General features: G+C 40.3%; 2 protein-coding genes across 2 annotated transcripts in view; one reads left to right on the top strand and one right to left on the bottom strand.

Moving 5' to 3' along the window:
* LOC115817161 (NACHT, LRR and PYD domains-containing protein 12-like) overlaps nucleotides 1–9877 on the bottom strand; it is an 11029-nt gene extending 1152 nt beyond the window's left edge. The window contains 9 exon segments of the mRNA XM_030780408.1: nucleotides 330–503; nucleotides 954–1127; nucleotides 1572–1745; nucleotides 3469–3639; nucleotides 4130–4303; nucleotides 5409–5582; nucleotides 7368–8337; nucleotides 8340–9149; nucleotides 9649–9877. Of these exon segments, the coding sequence (XP_030636268.1) occupies nucleotides 330–503; nucleotides 954–1127; nucleotides 1572–1745; nucleotides 3469–3639; nucleotides 4130–4303; nucleotides 5409–5582; nucleotides 7368–8337; nucleotides 8340–9149; nucleotides 9649–9877 (3050 nt within the window).
* A 6149-nt stretch (nucleotides 9878–16026) lies between these two features.
* LOC115817160 (tripartite motif-containing protein 35-like) overlaps nucleotides 16027–22500 on the top strand; it is a 12470-nt gene continuing 5996 nt past the window's right edge. Inside the window, exons 1-6 of the mRNA XM_030780407.1 lie at nucleotides 16027–16431; nucleotides 16572–16667; nucleotides 16754–16984; nucleotides 17363–17385; nucleotides 17753–17871; nucleotides 18032–18325. Of these exons, the coding sequence (XP_030636267.1) occupies nucleotides 16027–16431; nucleotides 16572–16667; nucleotides 16754–16984; nucleotides 17363–17385; nucleotides 17753–17871; nucleotides 18032–18325 (1168 nt within the window). The remainder of the gene's footprint in view (nucleotides 16432–16571; nucleotides 16668–16753; nucleotides 16985–17362; nucleotides 17386–17752; nucleotides 17872–18031; nucleotides 18326–22500) is intronic.

Below are 22500 nucleotides of genomic sequence, written 5' to 3'. Positions count from 1 at the left end.
CAAAAGAATTATTTGAAACACACACACAAACACACACACAGACACACACACAGTCTCTCACACACAAACACAAACACACACACACACACACACACTCTCTCTCTCTCTCTCTCTCTCTCTCTCTCTCTCTCTCTCTCAGACACGCTAAACATTATTGTTCAGTCGAGGAGAGAGGACCAAACAAAATGACATTATATTTAGTTTTTGTATTCATCACTGTAACTCAGTAACAGAAATGTATATAAATTTTATGACAAACTCTGCAGAAACACACACACACACAAACACAAACAGAAAAATACACAAACTTGTAAACCTGCTGTACTTACTTAAGTGTGTCCAGTTTACAGTGTGGATCTTTCAGTCTAGCAGAGAGCAGCTTCACTCCTGAGTCTCCTGTTTGATTGTAGCTCAGATCCAGTTCTCTCAGGTGTGAGGGGTTTGAACTCAGAGCTGAAGCCAGTAAAGAACAGCCTTCCTCTGTCACTAAACAGCTAGACAACCTTCAGACAAGACAAAAGCATTTCCCAGTTTACCCAAATCCTATCCAGCCTAATTCAGCAGACAGACTCAAATCTGAACTTGAATCAGGGGGGAAGGTGCTCACTAGCTGGTAGATAACTGCTCTGCTAAATTTCCTGACTTCACTCTTCATTCTAATGGTGTTACTTATTTCACGCTCACTTCTGTAATACCTGCACTTCTATCTGTCTTTTTATCTAGGGCTTAGTTAAGAGGAATAGTCCTTTTCATGTAAGACATGCAAGACATTGGGGAAATTCACGTTTTATGATCAGCACTTCCAATCAGTATTACCTTAAAAGTCATACTGAAATTAAACCTGGCCTGAAGAGTGAATTTAAGCTCATCATTTACTGGCATAACTGCAAAGTGAAACAGTTTCATCATAGAGTGAGACAAAACTGAATTTTATATTACAGTCCAGTATTGACCTCAGTGTCTCCAGTTTACAGTGCGGATTCTTCAGTCCAGCAGAGAGCAGCTTCACTCCTGTATCATGAAGGTCATTGTTACTCAGGTCCAGTTCTCTCAGGGGACAGTTTACTGACTGTAGAACTGAGGCTACAGCTTCACAGGACTGTTCAGTGAGTTTACAGCCAACAAGTCTGGAAAGAGAGACAGAGACAGAGAGAGAGAGAGAGAGAGAGAGAGAGAGAACACACCGGTTTGAGTTAAACTAGTGGGAAATATTTCCTGTCCTTCCTCAAACTATGCAGGACTGTGATTTTTCAGATAGTGGTGCTAGAGAAATCTTATGACTATCCCTACTGACAACTCAGCATCCAACCATAACGTTATGACTGGAACAAATCACATCAGTGAGAGAGAGTTCAAGAGTTATGAGTCATACGTGTAATTTTACACATTTTAAATATGCTGAACAGCTCCTGATTCGGTCTGTGTGGCTACTGGAACAGAAAAGAGGGCACTTCACCTGTGTTCTCATTTTCAGTAGTGTAAACTTTTCACCAGAAGACTGAAATGTGATGTGTAGTTACACAGCCTCAGTTCAGACAAACACTGTAATCAATTAACTGACTAATACTGACCTGAGTATCTCCAGTTTACAGTGTGGATTCCTCAATCCAACACAGAGTGACTTCACTCCTGAATCCTGAAGGTCATTGTTACTCAGGTCCAGTTCTCTCAGGGGACAGTTTACTGACTGTAGAACTGAGGCTACAGCTTCACAAGACTGTTCAGTGAGTTTACAACCAGCAAGTCTGGAGAGAGAGAGCGAGAGAGAGAGAGAGAGAGAGAGAGAGAGAGAGAGAGGGTTCAGGAGGATGACAGAGGGACGCTAAGCTTTCCATTTCCTGACTGCTGTTACTGGTGAATCTTCATTAATTTTTCCTTTTACTGGTGAATCCTCATTCATTTTTCCTTTTCTATGCTTTGAATATATGGCAAGTTAATTCTTAGGCCACTGCATGTGGTTGTCTAGAAACATAGATCAATTCTCGAGGAGAACTGAACTTCATTCTTTTGGTTTGTCATGCTGTTCATTCATGCATATTAAAACGAATAAAGAGTTATGCTGAATCATTTCAGATTCACTTCAGTTTAGTGTTCACAGCACTAAGCAATAAACAGTTGTTAAAAGGTAACTGTATTTTGGCTGGAGACTACTTCTTAAGTAAAATTATGGTTAGAGCTAAGTGATGTTGATCTTGGGCTAAATAATCACATAACTTTCAATGAGAAGCTATCTAAACGTTTAAATTGACTAAACTCCCAGGCAAGACACTTTTCTTAAACTGAAATGATACATTTCTGTAATATCTGCTGTGTTCAGTTAGTGATTCTGCTCAGCAGTGCTTCAAAAGCCATACATTAAATCAGTCTGGCTTCAATTGGACATCAACATAGTCCAGAAACAGATAAAGCACTTATGGAGACCAGTCATCAGATTCTGAGCCGCAGAGCACTTAGTGCATCTTGATGTTTCCAAGAGTGAATTTAAGCAGTGACACATATCCACTAGTGGTTAAACTGGACATCGAGACAGGACCAATTCTGGATCACATCTAGCACCAGTTCAGACAAAACTCATCATAAATATGGTAATTTCAACTGCTGTTTAATACTGACCTCAGTGTCTCCAGTTTACTGTGTGGATTCTCCGGGCCAGAAAAGAGCATCTTCACTCCTGAATCCTGAAGCTCATTGTTACTCAGGTCCAGTTCCCGAAGGGGACAGTTTACTGACTGTAGCACTGAGGCTACAGCTTCACAGGACTGTTCAGTGAGTTCACAGCCTGCAAGTCTGGAGGAGGGGGCAGGAGTGTTTCAGTGTCGTGCTCACATTTCACAAAGCAAACTATGATTTTCCAGCTAGTGCTGTACCTGATAACCTTCATATTTAAATATGACAATAGCATAGAAAAGAATCCTAGTGATAATGACTGCTCACAACTCGCTATTTAATCACAAGGCTGGATCAGTAACAACATCACTGAGAGAGATTTTAGGGTTTGTAATGAGGTTTGATCTTAAACATATGGAACAGCTCTTTATCTGGGCTGTGTAGTTATTAGAGCAGCAAAGTAGGCACGGTTTGGTATTTCCAGAGCTCAAGACTGAATTTTAGCACATCAGAGATTAGCTGAACTGAAGACTGAGACAAGACTCACTTTGGAACACATATTGTTCTCGGTTCCTCGTGGGCTCAGACAAAACTCCATTATACACTCGGAGTTTGCCATTACTGACTCATACTGACCTCATATTTAACTAAACTCAAAGGCTAGAAACTCACTTTTGCTGTAAAGATACTATAGAAAGTCTTCACCAAAAGTCATATAATAATAATAATAATAATAATAATAATAATAATAATAATAATATTTCTTTTTCTTATGGTGCATAGATCTAACAGAACATAAGAACTAAAGAACTGATATAAGATTTTGCTGGTGGGTCAACTCTCGCACCCAGAAATACTGACCTCAGTATCTCCAATTTACAGTGTGGATTCAGTCCAGCACACAGTAGATTCACTCCTGAATCCTGAAGGTCATTGTTACTCAGGTCCAGTTCTCTCAGGGGACAGTTTACTGACTGTAGAACTGAGGCTACAGCTTCACAGGACTGTTCAGTGAGTTTACAGCCGGCGAGTCTGGAGAGGGGAGGAAGGGAGGTGGCCGTGAGGTATGGGTGGGATTCAAAAATACTTTTCAGTGTTTGGGTCTTCAAGCACAACCTAAAGGTATAGTTATTACAGCAGTGAAGAGAAAACATCTTTTTTTAAATCATTATGTCCCTTTGCAGCCTGGACAATGGGATGTGATGGGAACAACTCTGAAGGTAACCATCCATTTTAATATAAATGTATCAGAAAACACGAATGTAAACAAACACATACATTTACTAATCCCATAGGTCTCACCAACTGTAAATATATTGGGGAAACGGATCTACTTTTGTAGGCTTGGTATGGTTACCTTCAGTAGTGCTAATGACCATACTAGAACTCAACCTGGTCTGAGGAGTGACAGTTACTGAACTGGAGAATGAAACAGACCCCATTTTAGAACACATTAGCATCAGTATTAGTTCAAAAGTACATTCATTACAAACAATATTTTAAATTATGGATTCAGACTGACCTCAATATCTCCAGTCTACAGTTTGGATTTTCCAGTCCAGCAGAGAGCAGCTTCACTCCGGAATCGTGAAGGTGATTGTAACTCAGGTCCAGTTCTCTCAGGGAGCAGTTTGCTGACTGTAGAAATATGTTAATTATCTCACAGGAACGTTGACCAATTCTACAGTCAGCAAGTCTGTAGGGAGAGAAAGAGAAAGAGTGAGAACACAAGAGTTTGAGTTAAACTAGTCCTCAAACTATGCAGGACTGTGATTTTTCAGATAGTGGCGCTAGAGAAATCTTATGACTATCCCTACTGACAACTCAGCATCTAACCATAAGGTTATGACTGGAACAGGCAACATCAGTGAGAGAGAGTTCAAGAGTTATGGGTTATAAGTGTACAGCAGAAGTTTTAAATATATTGAAATTAAAAGATTTGCTAACAGCATCTCTTTGTGTTGTATGTTACTTTCATTTTTCAAATCCATACAATGATGTTGTGTGTGTAGGACAGGAAGTGAACATTTACACTGCGATAGTCGAGAGAAAGCAAACAAAGTATGGCTAGCCTTAATAGCCTTAATAGCCTTAATATAAACACATCCAGACCCAGTATTTACTACTCACACAACTATTTTCACTCAATAATTTAAGTTAAAACAGCACTGAATACATTTATTTCATTCCTTAAAATATAAAATATAAAATATGATTCTTCAGCAAGGGGTGCCCCTTATAACCTGCATAAATAAGGCAATAACACAGAAAATAATCCTTCTTGCAATGACAACTGACAACTCACCATCTGACCACATGACTAGGGCATGCACAACATCACTGTGAGAGAGAGCTTTTAGAGTTTGGTATGAGTTTAAACGTAAACCTTTTAAACATATGAAACAGCTCCAGCTCTTGTCTGCTCAGTTATTACAGAAAAAAAGAGACCTGTTTGACTTGTTTTAAGCATTCTTATCATTTGCACCGCGTAGAATTAAATGTGATTCACGTCGTGGGTACTCATCTGATTTATCATAAATATTTGTCAGCTTTGAAATGAACTAAACTCAAAGACTAGAAACTCACTTTTGCTGTAAAGATACTGTAGAAAGTGTTCACCAAAAGTCATATAAAATAGTAATAATAATAATAATAATATTTCTTTTTCTTATGGTGCATAGATCTAACAGAACATAAGAACTAAAGAGCTGATATAAGATTTTGCTGGTGGGTCAACTGTAAACATGAAAAGCACAAATTCTGAGCATTCTTATTTCCATCTCGCACCCAGAAATACTGACCTCAGTATCTCCAATTTACAGTGTGGATTCTTCAGTCCCACACTAAGCTTAACCACTCCAGAATCAAAAAGGCTGTTGTTACTCAGGTCCAGCTCTCTCAGGGGGCAGTTTGCTGACTGTAGAATTTTGTCTACAACCATACAGGACACGAAAGAGAGTTCACAGCCGGTAAGTCTAGAGAGAAAGAGAGACAGGGAGCAACTGCACTAACTATAACTGCACTAATACAGTTTGACGAAACTTAAGTCAAAATTTTACAAGCATTATCTCTGTTTGTAGCATATGCTTACATTCCTCAAAAGCATACTCTGACTTTGTGTGTGTGTAGGCCAGGGAATGTTAAATCATAAATAACAGTCTACGCTGCAGTCTAGAGACACTGATAAAAAATCAGAGAACAACAACAGAAGCCAACCAAAATGACATTGCAGCAATGTAACAATAACACACAAATAACGATTAGTTATTAAAAACACTGCCAAACCCATCTTCCAGTAAAAACAGTAAAAGAAAGACAACTTTTAACTAACAGACCCATCAGCAAGTTAAATGTAAAAGATAAATTATTGCTGATGGTCAGACTAAGCTGACAATTTCACAGGAATTTTCAGTGAGACCAGCAAGTCTGACAACAGATGAGAGTGGGAATGAGAGAGAGAGGGAGAAGGAGACAAATAGCCACAAGATGACTGTATTATGAGGATGTTATGAAATAGCCTTAAAAGATACAGTCTGCATTTTATCTGTCAGCGTCTAAGACTTCATTAACTTCATTAGCCTAACGCTAATCATTAATTAAAACATAAATCATGACACTCAGTCCCTAAACTGAATTTACATAATCGTGTGAATAAATCTGAATGCGGGAAGTTCATTCATCTCCATATAGCGTGTCTATTCGATCTATCTGTCCTCTCTCTTTATGGAAGGATATCAGTGGCAAGATTTTGCAGTCACAGACGAGAGTACACATTATTAACTGACACCATTTTCACCACTGAACTGTCACACTTACAGCGCTCGTCTGGTGTTTTTCACCACTGAACTCTCACACTTACAAAGCTCGTCTGGTGTTTTTCAGCACTGAACTCTCACACTCACAGCGCTCGTCTGGTGTTTTTCACCACTGAACTCTCACACTCACAGCGCTCGTCTGGTGTTTTTCACCACTGAACTCTCACACTTACAGCGCTCGTCTGGTGTTTTTCACCACTGAACTCTCACACTTACAGCGCTCGTCTGGTGTTTTTCACCACTGAACTCTCACACTCACAGCGCTCGTCTGGTGTTTTTCACCACTGAACTCTCACACTTACAACCCTCGTCTGGTGTTTTTCACCACTGAACTCTCACACTCACAGCGCTCGTCTGGTGTTTTTCACCACTGAACTCTCACACTCACAGCGCTCGTCTGGTGTTTTTCACCACTGAACTCTCACACTGAGCGCTCGTCTGGTGTTTTTCACCACTGAACTCTCACACTTACAAAGCTCGTCTGGTGTTTTTCACCACTGAACTCTCACACTTACAACCCTCGTCTGGTGTTTTTCACCACTGAACTCTCACACTCACAGCGCTCGTCTGGTGTTTTTCACCACTGAACTCTCACACTCACAGCGCTCGTCTGGTGTTTTTCACCACTGAACTCTCACACTCACAGCGCTCGTCTGGTGTTTTTCACCACTGAACTCTCACACTCACAGCGCTCGTCTGGTGTTTTTCACCATTGAACTCTCACACTCACAGCGCTCGTCTGGTGTTTTTCACCACTGAACTCTCACACTGACAGCGCTCGTCTGGTGTTTTTCACCACTGAACTCTCACACTCACAGCGCTCGTCTGGTGTTTTTCACCACTGAACTCTCACACTTACAGCGCTCGTCTGGTGTTTTTCACCACTGAACTCTCACACTTACAGCGCTCGTCTGGTGTTTTTCACCACTGAACTCTCACACTTACAGCGCTCGTCTGGTGTTTTTCAGCACTTGACGCAGCATTATCAACCCTTCCTCTGATCCACGGTATTTCTTCAGCTCAAATCTTTCTTGTGTCTCCTCTGACATCAGTAGCAGGAAGACCAGAGCTGACCACTGTGCAGATGACAACACTTCTGTTGAGAGACGTCCTGAGTCCAAGTACGTTTGGATTTCATCCACAAGGGAGTCATCCTTCAGTTCATTCAGACAGTAGAGGAGATTGATGCTCCTCTCTGATGAAATGTTCTTGTTGAGTGTCTTCTTGATGTAGTCGACTGTTTTCTCCACACTCTCTGCTCTGATCGCTGTTTGTGGCAGTAGATCTTTCAGTTGTCTCTGATTGGACTCCAGTGAGAGGCCAAGGAGGAAGCGGAGGAAAAGATCCAGGTGTCCATTCTCACTCTCTAAGGCCTTGTCTATAGCACATCTGTGTAATTCAGTTCTGCTGTCCGGCCGCAACTTAACACTGTTCCAGAATGTGTTTGGTCTAAATGGATTATATTTATTGTTACAATGTGAGAGGAACACATAGAAAGCTGCAAGGAATTCTTGAATGCTCAGATGCACAAAGCTGAACACCATCCTCTCAGAGACTCCCTGCTCTTGACTGAATATCTGTGTGCACACTCCTGAGTACACCGAACCCTCACTGACATCAATACCACATTCTCTCAGGTCTTCCTCATAGAACATCAGATTGGCCTTCTCCAGCTGAAGGAAGGCCAACTTTCCAAGCTTCAGTATAATGTGCTCAGCCTTATATCTCTTTTTCATTTGGTTTGTTTGGAAAATCAGAAACTGTATGTACATCCCAGTCAGAGTTGTGGGGAGTTCTTCGCTAGTGCTTTTCGATAGCATTGGCTGAAGCACAGTGGCTGATATCCAGCAGAAGACTGGTATGTGACACATGATGTGGAGGCTCTTTGATTTCTTTATGTGCGAGATCATTTTTTGGCCATATCCTGGTCCTTGTCGTTGTACCTCCTAAAGTACTCTTCCTTTTGTTCATCACTGAATCCTTGTACTTCAGTCACCTGGTCAATGTAGTCTCGAGGGATCTGATGGGCTGCTGCTGGTCTGGAGGTTATCCAGATGAGAGCAGAGGGAAGCAGATTTGCCTTGATTAAGTTTGTTATTAGTGTGCCCACTGACATTTTCTGATTGATTTCTTTGTTTTCCTCTTCCTCTTCAATTTCCTCATTTAAATCCTTGAATCCAAGAGGAAAGCGACATTCATCAAGTCCATCAAAGATGAACATGACTTTCCCATCGCCATCTGGAAGAGATATCAGTCCAACAGAATCTTGAAGACATTTATGAAGTAACTCTATCAGGCTGTAGTTTTTATCTTGCCTTAAATTAAGCTCTCGAAAGGGGAGTGGAAAAATAAAATCTATGTCCTGGTTGTTTTTTCCATCTGCCCAGTCCAAGATGAATTTGTTCACCGAGACAGTTTTTCCCACGCCAGCAATTCCTATTGTCAACACCTTTCTGTTTCTTCGACTTGGATCAGACTGGACTTTGAAAATGTCGTTGCATGTGACTGAAGTCTCCCCTGAGGTAAGTCTCCTTGTTGATGCCTCAGCCTGCATAATCTCATGTTCATGAATGACTCCTCCAGTCTCATCCTCCACTATGTAAAGATCAGTGTAGATATCATTCAGAAACTTTCTATGGCCTCTTATGGAAGTCCCATCCAAAATGCGCTCATATTTCTGCTTCAGACTGGATTTCAGCTTTTTTGTGACTTCTTGATAGTCTGGTACTTTTGGGTCAAACAAAAACACAGAAGGAGAGTGAGTTCCAAACCAAGATGCAGTATACAGTCAAGCTAAGCAGATTCATGACTTCAAAACATCTGTTTACTCTTCAGGTGCTATATGCAAGTCTTACAGTACATATTGTCAGAATCGTCCAGTGTCCAACTACAAATAAAAATGTGGATTATATTGTCTGTGTTTTCAACAAAGAGGTACTGGATTGATTTAGAATCACAATATAATACACTGGAGAAAACACAAGGTAAATTCAGAGATCTTAAATGAAATTTGAGATCATGTAGTTTTTTCACACTGTTCCAGCGCAGGACAATATAACTTCTCTCAGAGTTCATTTATCACTGGTGAAGTTACTGTGCATTACCTAACAAATGAATTAATACAACATTTAACCAGCACTCAGTGACTTACTGGCTGCACCTTGTTCGAGGCCTGAAGACTGAGTTTGGAAAAGACCTTTTAGCCTTGGAAATGTTTTCAAAATACAAGCCTCCTTCATTAGACTGAGGAACTTCTGACATGTTTCTTCCCCCTTGTTCATCAGTTTGTCCAGTAAGTTGATAGAAATCTGTTCACAGCTATGAGAAGGGACATTGAGGTTTGTGTAGTCACGGTCAGTGATGAGTTGTTTCTCCTGCACATGCTGGAGGACAAAGCTGATATCAGCAGACAGGATCTGAGTTAGTGTTGTCTTCTTTTCACGCAGAGTCTGCATGATTCATTACAAAATATCAGCCAGCCCTAAAACACATAACAAGCCATACATTAGATTACACAATTAATAATATCGGTTCTAGATTTACTTCTAATTTACTTTTTCTAATTTACTTTTTCTTTTCTAATTTTACTAAAATACTTTTGCGACTTACTTATAAAAGACTAATAAGTCATTTAGGACCTGCCCAGGGGTCTGAACAACACAGCCCAGAGACCAGCACGCCTTTCACACTTTAATATAAAGAGCAGTATTTGCACCTGTTTCCACCATGCACATCCACCACACAGACAATCCTGTATGTTTTAGCATGAGTACACTAGGATGAATAGCTGGTATTTATTATGATCATAAAATGATTTTCACATTTTAGTTAAATACTTCTAAAAGAATTGTTTAACATTTACTCATACTTATTGAATTCATCCTTTCCAAGTATTTTTAAAGCATTAAAAAAAAAACTTTCAAAAACAATCAAAACTTCTTAAACACTTAAAACTATGGCCAGTGACCAAACTCTCTAAACAGAAGACACAAGATTACAATCAAACAAGTATGATTACAATCTGGCCACAACACAACTCGTTTTAAAGTGAACACCAGGACAGGTCGCCAGTCCATCGCAGTTCAACCAACTATTTGATTTAAAAAAAAAAAAGTCAAACAATGCTTTAGATATAATGCTGTTTTTCCTTCCAGTTTAGCTACTACCAACACCTATCACGCAACTCTTCATTTTTCAGTTGCAACGTCTCAGTCACGATAAGATCTGAGGGTTAATTTCTTTGATTCAACTAGCGATACAATTAAAAAAGTGTAAGGCGGACTGATTTGTAAAATGCGCTTCAAAAACCCCACTCTTTTCACCACAGAATTTCGCTCCCTGTTTAAGCGAGGGCAGTGTATAGATTAACAGTGTAGATTAGGGTGTTAATTTAACGACGATGCAACCAGTGACAAAGTATTTACGGGTTTAACAACAGACGGATTCAAACTAGCTTACACGGCAATTTTGGTCGTCATTCTTTCGAGGATATAGCTCATACACACCTCTGCACCAAAGCACATATTTCTTCCGTGGTTCTGACCAACAGCTATCGTTCACAGATACTTTTGTAATAGTAAAAGAGCTAAAATAATATATACCATACAATGCAAACATTATTGTATACTTACATGAAAACGTCACAGTGTTGGGTAAATAGATCCAATCTTCCTTCATGGTTTTTTTTTTTTATCTCTCTCTCTTTTTAAATGGCATGTGAACATGTACGACTGTAAAGTCGTTGTTTAGGCTTCCTCTCGGTGTTCCCTCTATGAGGAAGTGCTGCCCTAACGTGTGCTGCCGGGTGTAGAAATAGGAAGTTTTGGTTTGGAATCATGTGACCTGTTGTTGAACTGTGTTGTACAACGTCATTAAAGTTCTAGTCATATCTTTTCAAGTCACTTCATCAGTTCTTCAGAGAGTCTGAGATAATACTAGACATTAAAGAAAATATGGTGGGAGATGATGTAGTTTTATTAATGGTGGCTTATGGAAGCACAAACATGAATACATACATACATATATACATACATACATATATACATACATACATATATACAGGAATGTGTCTTAATGAGTAACTGTGAACAACTGTCGCATGATTTGAGTGAACCATTAGATTATACTCATAATATGCTCTCTTTCACAGGGCCATGTGGCCAGAATGAAAATGTAAGTTCTTCATTCCATTAACCTGAGCAGTACAATCAGACCTGACATACTAATGTGGAACTTCCATCCTTAATACTTCCATACTAATGCAGTTCTTATACGTCCTTGTTCACACCTGTTGTATGTGTGTGTTTGTCTGTACGTGTGTGTACATGAGTGTGTGTGTGTGTGTGTGTGCAGACAGTACATATGCTGCTGATTAATGGTAATCATGGGATGACAGCATAACACACAAAAGGGACATTGAAGAATGGCCCCGAAGGGCCCCATCAATCTTGATTTTGGCCTCACTTCTTATAAGAGGCTGTTTGTTGCCTGGGAAAAAGGTGTGTACGGCCAATCAGATGTCAGTGGTGTTTTGTCATGAGAACCAGTGGGACGTCTGACCTGGATCAGACTGGGCACCCAACTCCTTAGGGACTTTTCATATGTAAACTGTGTGATCACTGACGTTGGTACTGATCATGTGGTTGTACCTGGCATTTCTATTCTGATATGAATTTCAGTGTTCATTTGAGAAACATAGATTGTCTTAGATTTTTATTTTGTTTGTTTGTTTGTTTGTTTTAAAAAACACCTATTTATGGTTTATACAGTTTCCTAAAAAGAAAAAAAAAACTTTACTTGGATATCTTCTACTGCCAACAAAATTCTACTTTTATTTCTCACTGCACTGCCAAAAAAAAAAAAAAATCTAAATTGTTGAGGCAGTAGTTTATTTCACTGATGTAGACTTTTTCAGCATGACGGTAAAATAAATTTCTATATACATCTTCAGACATCAAGTAAATACTTGGCCAATACTGCATCTTTCTGCAATTAAAACAACACTGAGTCATTTGAGATGAGTGTCCACCAACTTTAGTATCCTTTTGCTTATTTTGTAAGTGATCTTGGTATCACCTTTGGACTTTTGCAGTATTCAGGCTTCTCCCTTGATTGTAAATCAGATTATCAACTGCCAATTATTTGCAAGTCGTAGCTTTGAATGAAACATTCGAGTTCAATCGATTCTGGCATACTGACCCACTCCATTGTTGCCTCTGCTTATTCTAAGTATGAGGAGCTGAGGAGTGTTTTTTTCCCTTTTCCCAGGTTATTAACAAACCATGAGTGATGTCTCTCAAAGATCATTCCAGATTGAACATTATTTTTACCCTCAGTTTTCACTGTCCCAACTCGTGTAAAGTGTCCCCCAATTCGACCGTTTCCACCAGTGTGTTTTTTGTGTGTGGTTGGCATTTGGGCAGTGACACATGCGTCGCATTCAGGACAAAAAGTTCTATTAAAGTCCAATAAAAGAATCACATAACTTCATATTCTCCCCTCACCCCAGCCAGAGACCAGGAAGTGGAAGTGTAATAATGTCTTAGGCCTCCCTCAGTCTTTTCCAGAACCCACAGTTTCTGACTTAAGAGACCACCTGATCTAAAGTGTACTGAACATAAAGCCCGAGGACCTGAAGTTAACAACACTGATTTTTTTTCCTTAATAATCATTTCTGTCACCATGAAGAGAGCCTACAAGTTCAAGTTTTTGTTCCAGCACTGCAGAGTGCGCTACAGTGAGCCCCACTCCCTTATACGAACTTCATAGACACAATACAAACCAACTGAGACTGAATCAGTTTGAATTTGCCATTTTGATGCAACTTTACTGAAATTTGTTTTTAGGATGTCCCACAGAGGGACCAACATCTTGAGCTGATTTATGAAGCCATAGTAAGTACACAAAACTGCATTAAGTGCGCAAACTTCACATTATTCCAGCGTTACTGCCATTCAGAGATCTTCTCCCTCACTCACAGCAGGTGGAGTCACAAGTATCAGCCTTGCACACACAGCCAGACGCGCACTTACTGCAACTGCATGGACAGCAGGAGCAGCAGCCTGCGGAAACAGTAAGGACCGTTAGTCTAAAGGGGTTAGACCGTTAGGCAGAGGAAACTTCTAGTTCACACGCAAACCAACATCCAAGTAAAGAAAAAGTTTGAGCACTGGCTCTAAAATTAAGTGAATACATATCTGACTGTTTAATTACAGTACCGCAGTCTTCCTGCATACATAAAACTCAAACTTACTTTTCTTGCAAGATGTACACTGACAGTTCGTGCACTTGCAGGTTGAATCGCATTTGCAAGTCCCGGCTGCAAGAAAATATTTAGTTAGTCCAGACACCGTAAGCGCATTTACCAGGGTTCTATAATGTTATAATTCAGAAAGCAAAAAATAATATTAATCGCGAACTTACTCTTAGCACAGTCGCAGGGATCCATTTTCAGCGAATACTTTTGATTTCCGAAGCAAACCTTGGAAGCGTCCGTTCTTGACTAAGTCACAGCGGGGTCAGCGCATAACGACTGTTCCGCTTGTCACTGCTTTTATAGAGGCCGGGACATTAAGACCGAGTGCAAAATCGCGAGCAATCAAAGTACGCGCACGAGTCACCTCATTGAAAACACTATCTGTTGACTAAAAAACAGTGTGCACTCCACCACGCTTTAGGAGAGCAACCCCCGCCCGATCGGTTTCTTTATTATTTTCAACACTCTCACTGGAATGACTGAATTTTGATTAAATAAGCCTACAAAAAGAATTGCATTACTAAGGTACCATCGGGACACGAGTAGCCTATTGCTGATCATTCAAATTGTTTACAAAATGACATTACTTAAACATCGAATATAGAGAACTGTATTTGGATTCTGGCATATAATAAGCTGTTGAATTAGCCTATGTTTTGAATAAAATTACTTACTATATTTAACAGATTTGGGGAAGACAGCGGTGTTAATGAAAGTGAATTGGTTTACTGATCGTTGCGTCGGGTTCGTTTAGAATTCCTATCAAACTGGCTAAATCACTGATCTGTTTTAGTAAAGAAGTTTCGATTCATTTTTACCCATACAAATGCCAGGCTTTTGACCAGGGTTGAGTGTAAAGCGCTGGTTGTGCACACGGCACTAGACGCCGTCAGCGCTGAGTCACCGTGAAAAGAGAACCTGCGCTCCCCCTGTGGTCTCGTGTCGGGAGCAGAGTAAACGTTGGGGAATTCTTCATTTTGCGCCCGATCCTCTGATGTTGCTTTGGATGTGTTTTTCCGTTACCTCTTTAAATACTTGAGTCATCAATTAACACTGATCTCATTTAAGCACAGCGGTGCATTTATTAGGACATCATTTGCCTTGTCAGCGAAACTTACTCTGGAATGGTTTATTTTATGTGCTGTAGGCCTACTCAATTATTGGACCAGATTTTGATTTTCTTCCTCATATTTAGATGCCGATTCGTTTGGACGTCGTACACTAACTTTTGGGCACTGGTTTGCGCTGAACAAGATTCTCTCGTTCTGTCTCAGAAAGCCCGAAGATTTATTTAATGTAGCACTAGGCTTTGGAGTGCAGAAAGGACTTTTAATGTGCTCGTATGGATCATTTTGTCATTTTACCAATAAATCGACCAAGAACTTGTTTGAGGTCTTCGGAGTTTATCTGGGTGCATTTCTGTGAAACATTCTATGTCTTGTTAAATTCACTGCAAATATTTAGTGCTTTTAAAAGAAATGCAGCGACCACTATTGGACTATTATTGGACGAAACTACTAGAAATACGTTTCCGACAGCTGCCTGGATGTCATACACATTTGCGCTTTATATCGTCGCTAGGAATTTATCACTGTATAATGTAAACTTATGCTCACATGCTTTAGTTTTAGGCAGTAAAAAGCAACTCGCAACACTGCCACGGGCATGGACCGTCTTAAGGTGATTTTTTCCTCCCTGACCAAAGTTTAACATAACGGTACATTCTTGGTGAACTAAGCTGTCCTCATTGGTTGCTAACGTGGATAGAGAACCTTCATTTCATGCCTTGCTGTCGTCCAGTTCTCAGTAAAAAGATCACCGCCCGCCCTTAACCATAAAATAATGAAATTTGACAGTAACGCCGCCCAAACATCAATTATGACTGGAATTTTTCTTTGCATGGCTCTACAACGGCTCTCCCCGTTTCCAGTGTGACTATACATTGGACTTTGTAAGAATTCAGAAATGCGAGTGAGAAAAGCTATGGATGTCCTCCTACTTGATTGGTTCTCTGTTTCCCGCTGACCAAAAAGGATGCGCGTTGATTGGTTTGTATGATTTGTAAGGTTTCTTCCGTTTTTTGGCACGCTTACCAGAAAACCGGACAAGGACATCAGCCACTCGAAATCATTGTGAATTTGAAACGGTTACAATGCTATAACATCATCGATTACCAAAGAACAATTTTCTCTTGCTTGTCAGTATTTCGTTCATTCAGCGAGGAGTTAATCTCGTTTCCTGTTAACTTTCGTTCTGGTGAAAGTGAAAGTATTAAATCAGTGGAGTACGGAAGTCGTCTCGTGAACGTTGTCTGATAACGAATACAATTTGTGCTCCCTGCTTTAAGCAATGGCATCGTCTCTGTCTTCGCTGGAAGACGACCTGACATGTCCTGTGTGCTGTGAGATTTTTAGGGAACCTGTAGTCCTCTCCTGCAGTCACAGTTTCTGCAGGGAATGTCTGAGGAAGAGTTGGAGAGAGAAAGAGGGCAGAGAGTGTCCTGTTTGCAGACGGACGGCTTCTAGAGACGACCCTCCTGCAAACCTGGTTCTGAAGAATATCTGTGACTCGTTCCTGAAGCAGAAGAAGGTCAGAACTCCTTCTGGTTCTGAGGGACCGTCGTGTCCACTGCACCATGAGAAACGTCAACTCTTTTGTGTGGATGAGGAGGAGCTGGTGTGTGTGGAGTGTGTGTCCCAACACCATCAGAACCACAGCCTGTGCCACATCAGTAAGCCAGCCAGAGAACGCAAGGTAATGATACGACTTCTTCCACATCTCCTGCAGATACATGACAGCTGTCTGGTCAGTGCAAGCGAGAAACTGAGCTAAATAACTGTTTGAGAATTTTGTTAAGAATGGCTTTGCTACTGGATTGTGATTGCTGTTTATAGGAAAACCTCAAAACATCACTAAGGACTTTAGAGGAAAAACTGGTCTTGTTTCGTGGGACAAAACTCACTTTTGAAAAAGTAGAAGCACATATTAAGGTAAGTGCCACTTAAACAGTTCAAAGAGCAGAAGAGTTTATTGTTTTCTTTTTCCTCTCCAACATTCCTCTTTTGTCTTTTATCAGTCTCAGACTGAAGTCACGGAAAGACAGATAAAAGGGGAGTTTGAGAAACTTCATCAGTTCCTCAGAGAAGAAGAGGAGGCCAGGATAGCTGCGCTGAGGGAGGAAGAGGAGCAGAAGAGACAGAGGATGAAGGAGAAGATTGAGGAGTTAGATGGAATGATGTCATCGCTGTCTGAAAGAATAAAGGGCATAAAGGAGAAGATGGAGGAAGATGATGCAGTGTTTTTACAAGTAAATTAAAATGAAAGTTAAAACATCTCAAAACAGCAAGTTTTATAGTTTTACATATACATATATACACACACACACTCACATCTATCTGTCTATCTATCTATCTATCTATCTATCTATCTATTAAACACTTGCAACAAATTGCTCATCACAATGTGTAATATAATATTATGTTTTTAATATGATTACATACATCATATACTATAATATTTCTATATGATTATATTATTAATATTATAACATAGTGGTACCCACATGGATAATAAAAGTGAAGTCTAGGCATGTAAACAAACATTATTTGCAAAGCATTATTTGTTAGTTCTTTGTTTTTTTATTTTTTTGCTGTAGCATCACTCACAAATATTACTTCCTTTACAGGGCCACAGGGAGACAATGAAAAGGTGATTTCTTCCATGTGACGTGTTAAAACCCTGACCAGTATATTCATACATGGCATATTAATGTGATTGTTACTGTTACTTCTTCAGCTTTCAGCTATCAGGACTCTCTCTCTCTATCTCTCTCTCTCTCTTTCTCTCCCGCTCTATCTCACTCTCTCTCTCTCTCTCTCTCTCTCTCTCTCTCTTTCTCTCCCGCTCTATCTCACACTCTCTATCTCTCTCTCTTTCTCTCCCGCTCTATCTCACTCTCTCTCTCTCTCACTCTCTCTCTTTCTCTCCCGCTCTATCTCACTCTCTTTCTCTCTCTCTCTCTCTTTTTCTCTCTTTCTCTCTGTCTCTCTCTCATTCCATCTGCATGTCTTTCCAGGGCTCAGTACACACAGTCAGCTCCAGAGATGAGTTCTGGAGCTCTGATTGATGTGTCCACACACTTGGGTAACCTGAGATACAGAGTGTGGGAGAAGATGAAGGACATTGCTCCATTCTGTGAGTATTAGAGCACCCAGATCCAACACACACATAACATCTACTGCTCTACAAAAGATGTGGTAAAAATGCCAAACTGGGGAAAAAAACGATATTCCTATTGTGGTCTGAGACACTAATTTATCTACACTCTGTTTTGTTTCATTTTCGGACTCCAAAGATCCAGTTATTTTGGACCCAAACTCTACGCATGAGTCTCTTGTCCTTTCTGAAGACCTGACCAGCTTCACAACCAGCGATACTGACCAGGAGCTTCCGGAAAACCCAGAGAGATTTGAGAAGTACCCTGAGGTCCTGGGCTCTGAGGGGTTCTGCTCGGGAAAGCACATCTGGGAGGTGGAGGTTGGAGACAGTGAAGACTGGATCATAGGAGTGGCCAAAGAGTCTGTAGAGAGAAAAGTGGAGAATGTGGGTGCTTCACAGGAGGGATTCTGGACCATATTGCTCTCTCATGGTGAATACCTAGCTACACTCTATAAAGAATCATATAAACCCCTAACAAGTTCAAGTTCAAGTTCAAGTTCAAGTTTATTTAGAGCCCAATATCACTGTTTACAGTCTCAAGGGGCTTTACAGGCCACAACAGTCAAATCAAAATATGACGGCACCCCCTGACTTAATCCTCATGGCGGGCAAGAAAAAACTCCCCAAAAACCCAAGAGGGAAATGGGAAAATGGGAGAAATCTTGAGGAGGACCACAGAGAGAGGAGACCCCTCCTTGGTCAGACAGGTGTGCAATAGGTGCCGACCACGTGGGCAGTTACAGCTGAAAATAAATTGGGGCATGAACAAAGGGGATGGTGATGTAGACAGGAGGCTGACGGGGGATGGAAGATGATGACACCAGGATGGATCAGTCCACAGGGCGGGAGGAGTCAGGATCACTGGTGTCTCAGGAGTAGCATGTGTGGCTCGACAGAGAGAGAGAGAGAGAGAGAGAGAGAGAGAGAGGGAGAGAGAGGGAGAGAGAGGGAGAGAGAGAGAGAGAGAGAGAGAGAGAGAGAGAGAGAGAGAGAGAGAGAGAGAGGCACATTGTTAGATGTTCATTTCCACATAATGGTTGAGGTAAATATACATCGTGTGCCGAGTGCAGGCAGGGACTCCAGCAAGACTAACTAGTACAGCATAGCTAAAAGGGAGAGCTAGAAGGTAATATGGACATGATGGCACTCTGGGACACAAGGCGGCCACCCACTCCACAGTCAACAAACCTGAGTGAACATGTTAAAGTGGGGGGGCGACAGCATCCAAACATCCCAGTTCACCAAACAATCTATGCCCGAGAACCCTCCAGATCTGCTCCTTTGCCTAGTAAAGAGCTATTAGCAAAAGGCTTGGCTAAACAGATAAGTTTTCAGCCTTGACTTAAACATAGAGACTGTGTCTGAGTCTCGAACATTAATTGGGAGGCTATTCCATAACTGTGGGGCTCTGTAAGAGAAGGCTCTGCCCCCTGCTGTAGCCATCATAACTCGAGGTACCAACAAATAGCCTGCACCTTTTGATCTAAGTAGGCGTGGTGGATCATAAAAGACCAGGAGTTCGCGCAGGTACTGTGGCGCAAGACCATTTAATGCTCTATATGTTAATAGTAAGATTTTATAATCAATACGAGATTTGACTGGGAGCCAGTGCAGTGTGGATAAGATAGGGGTGATGTGATCATATTTTTTGGTTCTAGTAAGAACTCTGGCTGCTGCATTCTGAACTAACTGTAGCTTATTTATACACCTAGTAGAGCATCCAGACAGTAAGGCATTACAGTAGTCTAATCTAGAGGTAATGAAAGCATGAACCAATTTTTCAGCATCTTGAAATGACAATGCATTTCTTATCTTGTTAATATTTCTAAGATGAAAGAAGGCTATCCTGGTAATATTATCTACATGAGCTTCAAATGAAAGACTGGGGTCAATAATTTCACCAAGATCTTTTACTGCTGCACCTAATGAAAGAGAAAGGCCATCCAGAGTAACTATGTGGTCGGAAAGCTTACTCCTAGCTGCATGTGATCCTAGTACAAGTACTTCTGTTTTTTCAGTGTTGAGTGAGAGGAAATTCGTAAGCATCCAGTGCCTAATATCCTTTAGACATTCCTCAATTTTGTTAAGTTGGTGTCTCTCGTCTGGCTTCGCTGAGACATACAACTGTGTGTCATCAGCATAGCAGTGGAAGCTAATACCGTGTTTACGAATAACATTACCTAGAGGTAGCATATATAAAGAGAAAAGCAGTGGGCCTAAAACAGAACCTTGCGGGACTCCGAACTTTACCTCAGTATGTGCAGAGGACTCACCATTTACATCAACAAACTGATAACGATCAGTTAAGTAGGACCTAAGCCATAAGAGGGCCGTTCCCTTAACTCCAACAACATTTTCTAGTCTATCAAGGAGAATGGTATGATCAATGGTGTCAAAGGCTGCACTGAGGTCAAGTAGCACAAGCAAGGAGACACAACCCTGATCAGAGGCCAGTAAGAGGTCATTTGCAACTTTAACCAGTGCTGTCTCTGTGCTGTGATGAGGCCTAAATCCTGACTGATACAGTTCATGGATGTTATTCTTATGTAAGTATGAGCATAACTGCTGTGCTACAGCCCTTTCTAGGATCTTGGAAATAAAGGGGAGGTTAGATATTGGCCTGTAGTTGGTCAATGAACAGGGGTCAAGGTCAGGTTTTTTAATTAGGGGTTTGATAACTGCTAGTTTAAAAGATTTAGGTACATAGCCAGTACTAAGGGAGGAATTGATTATTTTTAAAAGCGGTTCGATGACTACTGGCAGTATCTGCTTAAGGAAACGTGTAGGTAAGGGATCTAGTACACAAGTTGGTGATTTTGATGAAGAAATTAGTGAGGTCAATTCGGTCGCCTGAAGGGGAGTAAAACATTCTAATCGCTGATCTGATATAGTTATATTGTTATCTACAGTGTTAGTGATCAAATTATCTGGTTTAAAATTTATAGCCTGGATTGTTTGCCTGATATTTTCAATTTTGCTATTGAAAAAATTCATAAATGCGTCGCCACTGAATATTGATGGTGTGCCTGTTTCCGAGGTGCTTTTATTCCCAGTTAGTTTTGATACGACATTAAATAAAAATCTAGGATTATTTTTGTTGTCTTCTATTAGGGTGGAGAGATACATTGATCTAGCGGCACTAAGAGCTTTTCTATAGCTCAGGAGGCTCTCCTTCCATGCTAACTGGAATACTACCAATTTAGTTTGGCGCCATTTACGTTCTAATTTTCGAGTGGTAAGTTTTAAGGCGCGTGTGTGCTCATTATACCAGGGAGCTAGTTTTTTCTCTCTGATTATTTTCCTTTTAAGTGGGGCCACATTATCTAAGGTGTTGCGGAATGTTAACTCTAAAGATTCAGTTGCCTGATCAAGTTCTGTGGGGTGTGACATTGTTCCAGTCAAAGTTGATAACTCTGGGAGATTATTGATAAAGTTCTGCGTAGTAGCTGGCGTAAACGTACGTTTATTATGATAGCGTGGCGAGCTGCATATATTATTACTAAGAAATATTTTGAATGAGATAAGATAATGATCTGAGATAGCTTCAGATTGTGGAAATGTGACTATACTTCCTACATTTAGTCCGAGTGTTAGTATAAGATCGAGGGTGTGGCCACCATTATGAGTGGGCCCTATGACCGTCTGATTAATCCCTACTGAATCTAGAATGGACACGAACGCTGTTCTCAGAGGGTCCTGTGGGTTATCAAAATGAATGTTAAAGTCTCCGACAATTAGAGCTTTGTCTAAAGAAATAACAAGGTTTGAGATAAAATCTGCAAATTCACAGAGGAATTCAGAGTACGGCCCAGGCGGTCTATAGATAATAATTAGTGTGATAGACTGGGTATTTTTTGTGGCTACATATGTTATGTTTGTATAAAGAACTTCAAACGCATTGAGAGGGGAACTCAAAGAAGTCAGAGTAACACTGGACTGGAATAAAAGAAAAGTGATATTCACTGATCCTGTCAATAACACACACTTACACACTCACACAACCACATGGGCTGAGAAGTTATACCCATACTTTCACAGTTCCAGTAAACACCCACTTCGAATAAAACCAGTCAAAGTGTCAGTACATCTGGGCTAAGAGTGTAATAATTAGAAATGTACATGTCTGAATAGATAAAACATTAATTGTAGATTGGAGAAATATCTATCTATCTATCTATTTATCTATCTATCTATGATACCACCTGTACTAAACTAATTAAATGTTTATTTGTTCAAAACGCCTTTATTTTATGCAATTTAAACAGAACATTTGCTGTTATTAATACAACAAAAATCAGTTATCCACACATGTATCACATTTAAAATTTTGTTTTATACAAAAAATAAAAGGACATTTTGATTCCACTTCTCTCTAGTTTGAAGTCTGCCTTCTGTTTCACAATGTGATTTCTTCCTCAAATAAAGATGGTGATTCCATATGTGGAATAAACTGTGGATAAACCCAAACCATAAATAATCCAGAATAAACCCAAAACATAAATAATCTGTAATATACCGGAAGCATAAATAATGCATAATAAACCCAAAACATGAGTCATCCATAATAAACCCAAAGATTATTTCAGGTCTTTACAGTTTTTCAAA

This window comes from Chanos chanos, chromosome 7 (genome assembly GCF_902362185.1).
Source record: "Chanos chanos chromosome 7, fChaCha1.1, whole genome shotgun sequence".
In the NCBI taxonomy this organism is placed as follows: Eukaryota; Metazoa; Chordata; class Actinopteri; order Gonorynchiformes; family Chanidae; genus Chanos; species Chanos chanos.
This window is presented reverse-complemented; position numbering and strand designations above follow the sequence as displayed.